Genomic DNA, 11,778 nt, shown 5'->3' with positions numbered 1-11,778 from the left:
CTGTGAGAGGATGGGGTACAATCCATTCAATCCATGTACACTCAAAGTTGAGCTGTGTTTGTATTGTGGATATGAAGTCAAGCTTTTTTCAAGGTGGGTGTCAAACTCTGAGAAAACCTTGTCCCCTCTCCTGTTCAAGGACAGGATGTCAAGGTGTGTAGGCCTACAGTTTATTGATATTAGGGTGGCATCTTTGCTGTTTGTAGATCAGCTTCTAAATGCATCGAAACTCTTATTTATCAAAATCGCCATGACAAGGAGAAGACACTTTGCTGTCGTGATGCTGGCCGGTGGCTTTTTTTAATTTATAAAACCACAATGTGAACGCACTATAACCGTCGGTGTTGTTCAGACATTTTTCTTTACCATGGGATGTGAATGCAGCATCAGAACGGTTCTTCAACATGTAGACACCGAAGTGCATTGTGGGAAGGTCTGTAAAGCCACGTGGGTAGCTGCAGCGCGTGCGTCCATAATACTTACATGCTTGCGTGCAGTCGGAGAGCAGCGCGAGAAGAGGAGAGAGAAGAGCAGCGGTAGCTTCCAGAAACAACAACGTAAATAGTGTTCAGCAGCTAATATGAGACCAGGTAACACATACTACCTCTGTAACTCACTTGTGTTGCTATTTTAATGTGGACTGCGTATTTATTACTCTGTCGTATGTTTTTTTTTAAGTGCAGACGTGTTGATATCGTCTACCCGGCCTGCTCCGCCATGCTGCTAACAGCAAACGTGTTTTCAAGCTAAATTCGATTTAAAAACTGCTGTCATGTGTCAAATCTACCTCCCCGCCTGCACCTAGGCGATATTTAAAATATAAACTTGAAATGTAATGCTAAAGTGGAAGCAGCGTGTTAGCCAATGTGCTAGTTAGTCTTGACCTGGCTATCCAGTATAAGTTTAAACTAGCGCTCACTTCAGCCCACATGTCGGTAGACACGTGTTGAGCTGTCCTATTGAATGGCTAACCTATCCAGACTTGTTTCCCACCAACATTATCAGAGGTCTATGGATTAATATTTAATATGAAACAAGTATTTGTTTTAACCATGTTCACGGGACAAGTCTTAATGCGTTATTAGGCTCAGTAATTCTGGTTTGTGTCACGAGGCTAACGTTACTATTGGAATCTTAAGGTTAGCTATTTTGCTAAGTTAGCTAGCGGATTTCCAAGAATACATTAATATTATGGCTCAGTGCGGCATCAAGCACGATATGGGTTAACGTTTTAGATACTGTTAACAAAAGTAGGCTAATGCTACTTTTAGCCCCGATATGTGCTGCTTCTTTCTCAAATAGAAAGTCATGCCAAACTCCATTTAAAAATGTGGTGATTTCATGTGGCCATGGATGGTTATCGGCTGAGCCCCAACGTAGTAGAAGTAGAGATCATGAATCCATGGCGTCTTCTGGTAAAAATAAGCCATACAAGTGATCCCCCAATCAGCTCTATTTAAAAAAAAAAAAAAGCCAACTTTTATGATTGGGTTGCCTGTTTTTCCAACAATCGTCTTCCGCCAAAGCACACTGTGGAGAGCGTTAGCAAACAGTTGAAATTAATATGTATTAAATTCTATCGATGATATTGTGTGCTTAACTTACCTGAAGACCTTCATATTCTGCAAGGCTTATATTTTCGCAGATAAACAAGCCATCATTACGTTTTTAATGGAGTTTGGTGTGACCTTGCTCGTATGAAGAGGAAGTCATGCTAAACTCAAAGATGGTTAATGTGGCCTTTCTTGGCTGCAAATGTTCAGTAACTCAGAGTTTTTGTTAAAATCAGAATTAATGTAATCAACCAAGCAGCAACTTTTCCAATAAAATATCAACTTTTGTTTAAAACCACTGTAGAATAATTACCCCAATATTCACTCTCAAATTATTTTTGATTGCACCATATAATGGCCGTTAAAAAAAATGAGACCGTTGTCGTGAAAATTGGTTTATTGTCTTTGTTGCTTTCTATATGTTTATTCTATTTGTCCCGGGGTACAATTCCCTAAATCTGTAGCATTGGTTGGGCACAAAGGAGGGGCCTCAACCAAAACAGGAGGAGGACTCACTCTACTTGTTTGTAGGCGAACAAATGCTCAGACAGGTCCAGATGCTGTCCAATTTCACAGCACTTAGCTGGGTGTGCAGCATCAACCTTTCTTGTAGTTTAAGTTACTACAGTTCTGAAATAATCAGGATAACCACATCAAGAAGAGCAGATCCACTCTACTATACAGCTATGCTCTGGTAGCATACATTAACCACTGCAGTTATAAAGCTTACCGAGATTTAACACTGGGTCAAACTCTGGGTTAAATTGGTCATGGAACTGTTTGGTAAGTGTCCCAGTTTCTTGGGAAGGTGAGAGGAAGGTCTCTGACCGAACGCTTATCATTTTTTTGTCACAATAAATGTGAAACTTGGAATCGACAAGTATGCAGAAGGTTTGAATTTATGGATAATTCCATAAACTCAGAATCAGCTTTATTGGCCAAGTATGTACACATACAAGGAATTTGACTCCTAAACATTTAACTACTATGTACAAATATGCATATATATAAAGTATATGTAAACAACACTAGGACATTAGTGCAATGGTGCAGAGTGCAAAGATGCTGGAATAAATATGGAGTTGTTGGTGTACCAGGTTACATTATATACATGAGTTATTACACATTACATACATTATACACACATTATATACACATTAGAATCAAGAATCATCTTTAAATCAGAAACTCTGACCCAGAGTGTCCAAACTATGGAGAAGCTCTCTGCAGAAACGGTAACATGGGGCTTTGTTTAATGTACAGAGCTGAGCAGGCATAATGCAGCAGAGCAAACTGTGAAGCGGTTACTGTGAGTCAGTGAGATGTAAACATGTGTAGTGATACCCGGATAGGGCTGGGTGCACTGATCGAACCACGTTGGTACTACCAGTGAGTACAGAAATGTGTTAAAACATTTGCTTCCAAAGTTTGGTACTTTAATAGTTAATCTTAACGGTTAGTCTTTCATCCAATCATCATACCTATACTAAGACCTAAAGTGATAGCTGATTAGCTTGCTAGGTAGGAACTGCATTTTGAACAAATAGAAATACTTTGTTCTTGAGAGCTTGTTCTAATATTGTGAAAATGAATAAAAGAGCACAAATTTCACACTCAATTTCACAGTTCAAATGGCATATTTTCTCTGATGGTAAAATATGTAGGCTATTGCATTACATAATGAGCTTGATCAATGTAGGCCTAGGTATTGGAGTCTTGTTTTGGAGAAGGTACCAACATTTTTCAAATGCCTCCCAGCCCTATACACGGAAGACAGTATCTTATTTGGGTTCTGGACTCTCAAGTCTTTAATATGCTGAAATGGACTTTGGCTATAATTTATCTCATATGAACATTAAAGAAAAAATTGTACATTTATTGTAACTTAGTCATTTAGACTGTCGGCTAATTGATAAAATATGCCATGAGCCACAGTGTTATTGTTTGGATGATAATAAGTTGTTTCCTACCATAGATATAGTGGTGTGTATTGGGGTAGATCAGTTCATTGTAGAAAATATTGGTTTGCTATTAGTCTGTACTGGAATTGTTGAGTACGATTTCATTGAATATGTCTGGTGTCATTTGAAGGGAATGGGAGGAATCCCCATTTTAAGACAAATGAACTGCATCTTTTTTTCAATAATTAAGTGTAGGAAAACAAGCAAGCTGCCTCCCACTATTGGTAAATATTAACAATGTCTAACTTCTTTCTTCTTCTTTCTGTGTTTGTGCTGCAGGGTTCAGTCCTCGTGGGGACCGAGGTGGAAGAGGAGGGTTTCGCGGGGGGAGAGGAGGATTCGGTGACCGGGGAGGAAGAGGAGGATTCGGTGACCGGGGAGGAAGAGGAGGATTCAGAGGAAGAGGTGAGAACAGAGGGATCAGGGATGACGTTATCATATCACAACCGAACAATTTCTAGTTTTGTCACCACATTGATTCACCTCCATTTTTTTTATTTTTTTTAAGGTGCGTTTCACATGGTTTGGCTCGATCGCAGGGCCATGAAACTTAACATAAGTTTTTAATTCCAGTAATAATAATAAATCAACCTTTTGTCTGTGTCTTTCAGGTGGCGGTGGAGGGTTCAGGTCCCCAGAGGGTGGATTCAGAGGGCGGGGGGGTGGAAGGGGCACCCCGAGGGGCAGAGGAGGGCGGGGGGGCTTCGGAGCAGGGAGGAAGGTGTTGGTGGAGCCCCACAGACACGAAGGTTAGTATCATTATTAGAGCTGTTCATGTTTGCACTGCATGTCCACTCTTAGATTAATCCTGAACAGAGTTAGTAGTACGATATGTACGGAACAGGATTAGGGCCAAATGTGAAAAATGTATTTGAGTTCTGACTTTAATCTCAGAACTATGACATTAAACTCAGAATTCTGACTTTAAACTCAGAACTCAATAACTTTTTCACATGTGGCCCTAATCCTCTTCCGTAGATATGCATCACACCTGCTTTACTGAACATAGTTGGACTTGTCCCTTAATTCATTTCCTGCTGTCCTTTTTCGTATTCTGCCCATGTAGTTTCACAACTTACATTTGTTCAATCAGATATGCAATTAGAATAGGCTGGTTGACATTTGAAAACCATTAGTTTTTAAACACTTCTTAAATCCAGTTTCAGGTAGAATTTTTTTAAAAAGGTCTTAAATTTGGCTTTTTGAAACTGGTTGGGTTTATTATCCCAACAGTGTAGCAGAAACAGAAATGTGGAACCCACAAGGCACCGACACATGTTCTGTTTCCATGTCTCCTCAGGAGTGTTCATCTGCAGAGGGAAGGAGGATGCCCTGGTGACCAAGAACATGGTGGTGGGAGAGTCTGTCTATGGAGAGAAGAGGATCAATGTGGAGGTGAGATTCCAGTTGACAACAGCATGGTGGTGGTACAGTGCTAGAGCAAAGAGCTAACACACCACTGTTAGATGTAATGCTACTGAATGAAAAACCTGGACTTAACTGCCGCATTTGCCACACATGTTCCTTGATGATTTGTTTCCCATCTTAACATATGTTGAGTTAATTAAATTGGTGTATATCGGGTGAGTCACTACATGCATTTTGTGCCATAGAAACAAAGTGTAGATTCACTGTTTGTTTTCTCTTTTGGTTGTCAGGAAGGAGAGACTAAGATTGAATACAGGGCCTGGAATCCGTTCCGTTCTAAGCTGGCGGCGGCCATCTTGGGAGGTGTAGACCAGATCCATATTAAGCCAGGAGCAAAGGTCATGTACCTGGGAGCCGCCTCTGGGACCACAGTGTCCCACGTTTCAGACATTGTTGGACCGGTCAGTACAACAGTCATTTTCATTAAGTTATGCCCACGACCGGCCGATAAGATGTTTGTTGGAGCTGACTAATTAAAGAGAAAAGATAAAATCTGAAATGTAATCCTGTGTCCTTCACATGTGGACAGGATGGGCTGGTCTATGCTGTGGAGTTTTCCCACCGGTCGGGCCGTGACCTTCTCAACGTGGCAAAGAAACGAACCAACATCATTCCCATCATCGAAGACGCCCGTCACCCACACAAATACCGCATGTTGGTCGGTAGGTAGCAACTAGCCACATCAGGAAAAACTGCATGGTGGTCGGCAGATGACAAGTAGTGCTGTCACTAGCTATCACTGGATTCTCAACATGAGACCATGGGAACACAAAATTACATTGAAAACATAAAATAATGTGAAAGAATGCTTTAACATTGGTAACATTCAATAATTATACAAGTTATCTTTTGTGTCCCCTGCTTCTAGCATGGTCATTTTAAATCTGGTAAATCACAAGCTTCTGGTTAATTGTAAGATTAAAAATGTAATGTGAACCATTTCAGGGAAAGTAAAGTATATTTGGCTTTCCTTAAAATTTTCCCCATTGTCTATATCCAAGACAGTTTAATGTCATACATGGTTACAGGTTTTAAATACACTTTTCAGGGAATGAAAACAATTCATATTGACATTAAATAAATAAATAAAGATTGGTTATCACCAGTTTATTGGATTATATTTAGTCTTTGACTTGCTGAAGCCTGCAGTCTCCCTGTAGGTGGAAACCACTGTCATGCTGATTGATGATGCTAAGCTAGCCCATACTGTGCTAAATTATTGGCATGCAACAGAGCAACCTAAAAGAATACAAAACGCACAGATGAAAATGCTACTAATTAATGCTAAATTTACCAAAGAGTTTAAAGGAAAAGTCCACACCAAAACACTTGAACACTGTTAAAAACAGCAACTGGTGATGTGCTTTGCATTTCTTGGCCCATTTCAATTTGTTTGTATTTTTCTTATTCCCTTTTGGAAATATCTTAGCATGAAGTCTACATTTGGCCAGTTATCCACCGTTGCTACAATGGAGTTTGATAGAGGAAAATCGGGTTTTGGTGTCAGTCCCTTTTTAGAATCAAAGAGCAAGGGCTTCTTTCTTGAGCTACAGCGACATTTAACAATCATACAGGGAGAAATCCATCATAGAAGAGGCAGAGAGACCAGTTTCTCCAGTAGCCTCAATAGACCAGAATGCAATGCAGCCACATGACATGTGGTGTTTTAGAGTATGGAGTGTGACTGCAATAGACACCCCAATGTTCACCAACTAGTCAATACACAGGTGGTCCAACACCATGGTGTGTGTTCAGACAGTAATGGACTGTGTCTCTCTAGGAATGGTGGATGTCATCTTTGCTGACGTTGCCCAGCCTGACCAGACAAGGATCGTTGCTTTAAATGCTCACAACTTCCTGAAGAATGGAGGACACTTCGTCATCTCAATCAAGGTACAGTGATGACCACCACAGCAGGAAGTTATCCTCTACCCTTAGACACCATATAAAGGAAAATTTATTATTTTTCTTGTTGTTAAACTTGGAACATAACCAGGTCCAAACAGATGATACAAGCCAAGTCATAAAGTTATGTCTGCTAGAAATGTAATCCAAACAGCTGAGACAAAGATGACATGGGATTTTACAAAGGTGGTCTGTGTTGACATGTCTTCATGAATAAAAGTTATACGAGGCCTGACCCATATCGGATGGAGGTAGCAATTGTGGAGGAAAATGATCAATTTGCCAAAATGCTTTCTTCAGTGAGTCTGAAGATGGACGGCTACTGAGTTCTATTCATTTTATAACAAACCACTGTTACTCAGGAGCAGCTTGTGTCTGCCACCAGGTGGCCAAAGTCAGTATAACTGGTGTAAGCCTAAATTCAGTTTTACATTTTTTTACACCCGCCCAACCCTACATTTGACCACTAAAACTGATTACTTTAACATAAAACTGTCACAGCTTTTTCAAGACGCACATCAAATTCATACCTATGTAAACTTGATTTTGTATGAATTGCTTTTTCTCAGAGGTCTAGTGTGAAGATAACCATAAGTGACTGTGGCAGAATAACAATTGTCTCTCCTTATTAGAACTGGAATATATGGCAATGTCGCCGTATCTGTAAACGGTCATTTTCTGCTTATTAATACTGTTTAACCGTACTTCAGTCCTAGTAGAAAGTAGATCATACATCTTCAAGGTTAAAGATAAAATCTGGAATTTATTCGAGCATCTAAATTTTGGGTATAATCAGTGAGATGGAAAAATTCCAGCCGGAAGTACCATACTGCCATTATACATTAGGCCTTAAACTAAAGGTGCAGAACATCTAACCGTAATGTAACAGCTAACTGAGGGTTAGTTTATTTAATCACTAATTTCTCATTATTTAAAATTGTGGTTGCCTAACCTCCATACTTAAAAATGGCTATCATATGCTTGAAGACCATTTTGAGTGACAGGTCACTACCAATAATCATTTTGCAATGGCATGGCTCTATCGTGGACCATTTAATGAAATTTGACTGAACAGATAGATACACATTGACATTTGTGGCACCGCCTATTGGTCAAAATTCAAATACTTTGCTTGGCATTTTGCCGTCCTTGTACTCAACATATGTACCAAGTTTTATGAAGGTTGGACACACAGCAATTTTGCAACTTCTCTGACAAACATCAGCCAAACCATGTAAGATATCAAAACACTTAATGCAGTTTTATTTAGCTTGGTCCATAGATGGTTTCTGGAAAGTTTGGTCAAAAGTAAAAATTGACACCAAACTCGGTACGCATATCCATTCAATCTGACTTGCGTTGTGGGAGTTATGGCCTGCAATGTATGAGTGTATTTAATTGATTATGCCGCCATCAGGCTTATCAGGGTCATCTTTACTGAGTAACAAGTCACCACCAATCATTTTGCCAAATGGCATGTCTCTATCATGTACCATGTCACCGGAAAATGGCACAGAAATGAGCGTTTGGCACCAAAGATGGGAGACACAACTAAACAAAAAGAATCTCACAAATTGTCACTTTAAATCTACTTTAAGTCAATATTCAGTCAGTTGCATTAGGCCCAACTACCTAGCTTTGACCCTGTTGAAGTTAACGGTTAAACCACTTAATGTTGTTGTCTGTCTTAGTTGTATCTAGATGTGTGTGTGTGTGTGTGTGTGTGTATATATAGATTTGTCTTGTTGGTTTTTTATATTAAATCTGCTATAGGTTTATCCTCTTTTTCTCTGTATTGTGCAAGTCACCTAATACCAATTTAGGCTACCTTGAATTGGGACAGGAGAAACTGATTTTGGCTTGCACATTATTGGCCACAGAAGGTGAAAACGTCACTGTCTGTGATAATGTATTGGTTGTCCCTTTTCACAACTAGTTAAAATATACCTCCATGGTGCAGCTAAACAAACACAAAGCTTTAGAGTTTAACTAGTTTCAACTGAACATTGAGTGTGCGATGTCTCATGGTCTGTCTTTCTCTCTAGGCCAACTGCATAGACTCCACGGCGGCTCCAGAAGCGGTGTTCGCCTCCGAAGTGAAGAAGATGAGTTCTGAAAACATGAAGCCACAGGAGCAGCTCACACTGGAGCCCTATGAGAGAGACCACGCTGTGGTTGTGGGCATCTACAGGTAGGTTAACACACAACCGCTCCACACATGTCCCCCTGATGGTACTGTGAGCTGTAGACTACTTTGATTTAGATATTTTTAGGGGTATTGGATGAACAACTTCATAGCTTCAGCTCCTTTTGTACACACCCCTGACAAATGCATTCTTATAAATGAAGCAGTTTTTATGTTGCTGTAAAGTTGTTTGCAGACTGTGCGATTGGAGAAAAGTAAAACCTTGATTATCAGACTGTAGAAATTGAAGCTGTTCCACAAAAAAAGTGAGCAGTAGAATTTTAAAAATGGTGTCGGTGAAACGGCAAGCGGTAATGACGGCAGTGTTTTGCCCAAAAAGAGGAGGGTGCCCACTTTGATCGTATCCCAACAGATACAGTACCGTTGGGATACCTTCGTCACACTATCTTTTAGGGCTTCAACTAACGATTATTTTCATTGTCGATTAATCGGTCGATTATTTTCTCGATTAATCGATTAGTTGTTTGGTCTATAAAATGTCAGTAAATGGTGAAAAATGTCGATCAGTGTTTCCCAAAGCCCAAGATGACGACACACACACAACCCAAAGATATTCAGTTTACTGTCATAGAGGAGGAAAGAAACCAGAAAATATTCACATTTAAGAAGCTGGAATCAGAGACTTATTTTTCTTAAAAAATTACTCAAACCGAATAATAGTTGGCGATTAATTTAATAGTTGACAACTAATGGATTAATCGTTGCAGCTCTACGATCTTTTTGAGTTGGGAAAACCATGTTTGGTTTTATTTTGTTTAAGTTTTATACAGCTGGCGCGCTATACGAACAAACACTGCCGACCTTTGACAACGAAAGATTTTTCCCCAGACGTAAAAAATGAGTCTGGGAGGGCATTGAGATGGACAAAATGGCACAGTCCGCACACACTTTAAGGCAGAGCAATACATACTGTAGTTGGAGTGAATGAAAACAAGTAAACAGGCGTCTGATTTTTAACGGTCGTGGTCCTGCCCTGAGCTCCAGGACTGGGATCTAGAAGTTGGACCGTCGTCTCGGCACAGGCGATGTGTTGACACTCTCTCTCTCTCTTCCCCTCAGACCTCCTCCCAAACAGAAGAAGTGAGGCCTGGAAGAAAGCTCGGGACAACTGACCACCACCACCACCACACTCGACCACCACACCCCCTTCTCGCTACTGCCAGTGTTGCCCGTTGCTCCGCTCTCCACCTCCACCGACCCGTCTGTAGACCGTTGCAGGACGGGGAAACCAACACCAGCCAAATGTGGGTAAAATTTGGCTGGGGTTTGTCTGGTTTTTTTTTTTTTTTTGAGACCCTGTGACAGTTAACCAATTGACCAACCAACTGCTTGGAGGGTCTTTTCTATCGCTTGGGACGTACTACACCACTTTGAAGACCGTGAGGGTTCACATCGAGTCGGACCATCACCAATTTTTCAAATAGGTTTGATTTGGAGAAGTGATTCCCAAATCCACCTGGTCGTCAAGGTAACAAAAGTGGCCAGTTAGTTTTAGAATTCATTCGCCACCGTGTCCTGTGGGCAAATTACTCTGCTACCCCGAGGGGTATTTCAAGAAGCAGGATACACCATTTATCCAGGAAGCTTTATCTGGTGAAAGAATTTGGCATAGTCCTGGATTTTGATTCAGCTTTGATATTGGCCTTCGTGGGTTTCTTGTAAATATACCGATTGATTTTCCTCATTGAGCAACACTTAAAGTTAGCCTATTTTTTTTCATAGTTTAGCGGGACAACGGTGTAATTGTGCTTCTTGAAATACTCACCTGGGCTGTTATGAGGTGGTTGTCATTCTGACTGGAGCTGCTACTTTTGCGAGATCCCATTTCCCCCCCTCCCCTATTTCCGTTGTCCTAATTACAGCCTTCATCTTGGAGCTGGTCTGAGAGTAGTTTCTATCAGAATTCAATGTGAATTCCATATTCATAGTAATATCTCCTGAGTTGTTATCCATCCAGACCTGATATGGCAGCAGTTTTTTTTTCCTTGTTTTTTTTTTCAATCTAAGATCATTATTCCCCCCTTGGTACATATGCTTGTTAAAACATACTATTGCTAGTATGTTGTATATACTTGTACAAGTTCATGCTGAGACTAGAAGTAAGCACAAGACCCGGTTTGTAGTTTAAGAACCCCTGATGCTGATCCTAGTCCACTATCTGGTTTGGTGGCCAAGTGGTAAACTCTGAACCCTGTATGAGTGTGTACAGACTACTATAGATGGCGACTTTTTCACTCTGTGACATTATAATCTGATTTCATACCGCAACTATTTGTGTTGTCATTAAGTCTAAAGCAAAATGGTTTTAGATAATTTAAAACAAGTTATGTTTAAAAGAAGTTATGTATGCTTTGACTTAACTAAAGCTTTTTTTTTTTTTTTTTAAATAAAGTGTTTTAAACTGCTTTCTGTGTTTTTGTTTTGTTTTGTTGATAGGCCATTGCAGCTTTAACTGAATGATTATATTACCTTGTATGGCTACCAAAGAAATCAAAGGGGAAACCCACCCTCAAATAGTTTACTAAAACATGTCTTTTTTGACCGGCCCTCAACAAAATGTACAACTCAGGATGAGAATTAAGCTGATGGTCTTCCCATTAGATTTTCCAGAAATTAAGAAATGTCCTCCTGCTGTTCATTCACTGGCTGGCCCAGAGGGGGCGCTGCATCACTAGTGCAGGACCAGCACCTTTACTGAAGGCAGGTTCATTTGAGACCATGACTA

General features: G+C 40.2%; 1 protein-coding gene across 1 annotated transcript; it reads left to right on the top strand.

The window, feature by feature from the left end:
• The first annotated feature begins 490 nt into the window (after positions 1-490).
• On the top strand, positions 491-11,458 carry fbl (fibrillarin). Its single transcript, XM_071519034.1, has 9 exons — positions 491-590; positions 3,794-3,919; positions 4,126-4,263; positions 4,815-4,909; positions 5,173-5,343; positions 5,472-5,604; positions 6,723-6,835; positions 8,893-9,038; positions 10,113-11,458. Exons 1-9 carry the CDS (start codon positions 581-583, stop codon positions 10,135-10,137), a joined length of 957 nt encoding a protein of 318 aa, XP_071375135.1. The 5' UTR covers positions 491-580; the 3' UTR covers positions 10,138-11,458.
• The last annotated feature ends 320 nt before the right edge of the window (positions 11,459-11,778 follow it).

The sequence above is a fragment of the Centroberyx affinis genome, unplaced genomic scaffold, assembly GCF_046629955.1.
Source record: "Centroberyx affinis isolate AG114_WGS23_722 - 3 ecotype Tasmania unplaced genomic scaffold, CSIRO-AGI_Caff_v1 ptg000053l_1, whole genome shotgun sequence".
NCBI classification, from domain to species: domain Eukaryota; kingdom Metazoa; phylum Chordata; class Actinopteri; order Beryciformes; family Berycidae; genus Centroberyx; species Centroberyx affinis.
This window is presented reverse-complemented; position numbering and strand designations above follow the sequence as displayed.

Bases quoted from the DNA above. Each gene is read 5' to 3' on its own strand.
- fbl (XM_071519034.1), top strand. The intron at 4,910-5,172 runs GTGAGATTCCAG...TTTGGTTGTCAG, and splicing joins AGAAGAGGATCAATGTGGAG to GAAGGAGAGACTAAGATTGA. The intron at 9,039-10,112 runs GTAGGTTAACAC...TCTTCCCCTCAG, and splicing joins GTGGTTGTGGGCATCTACAG to ACCTCCTCCCAAACAGAAGA.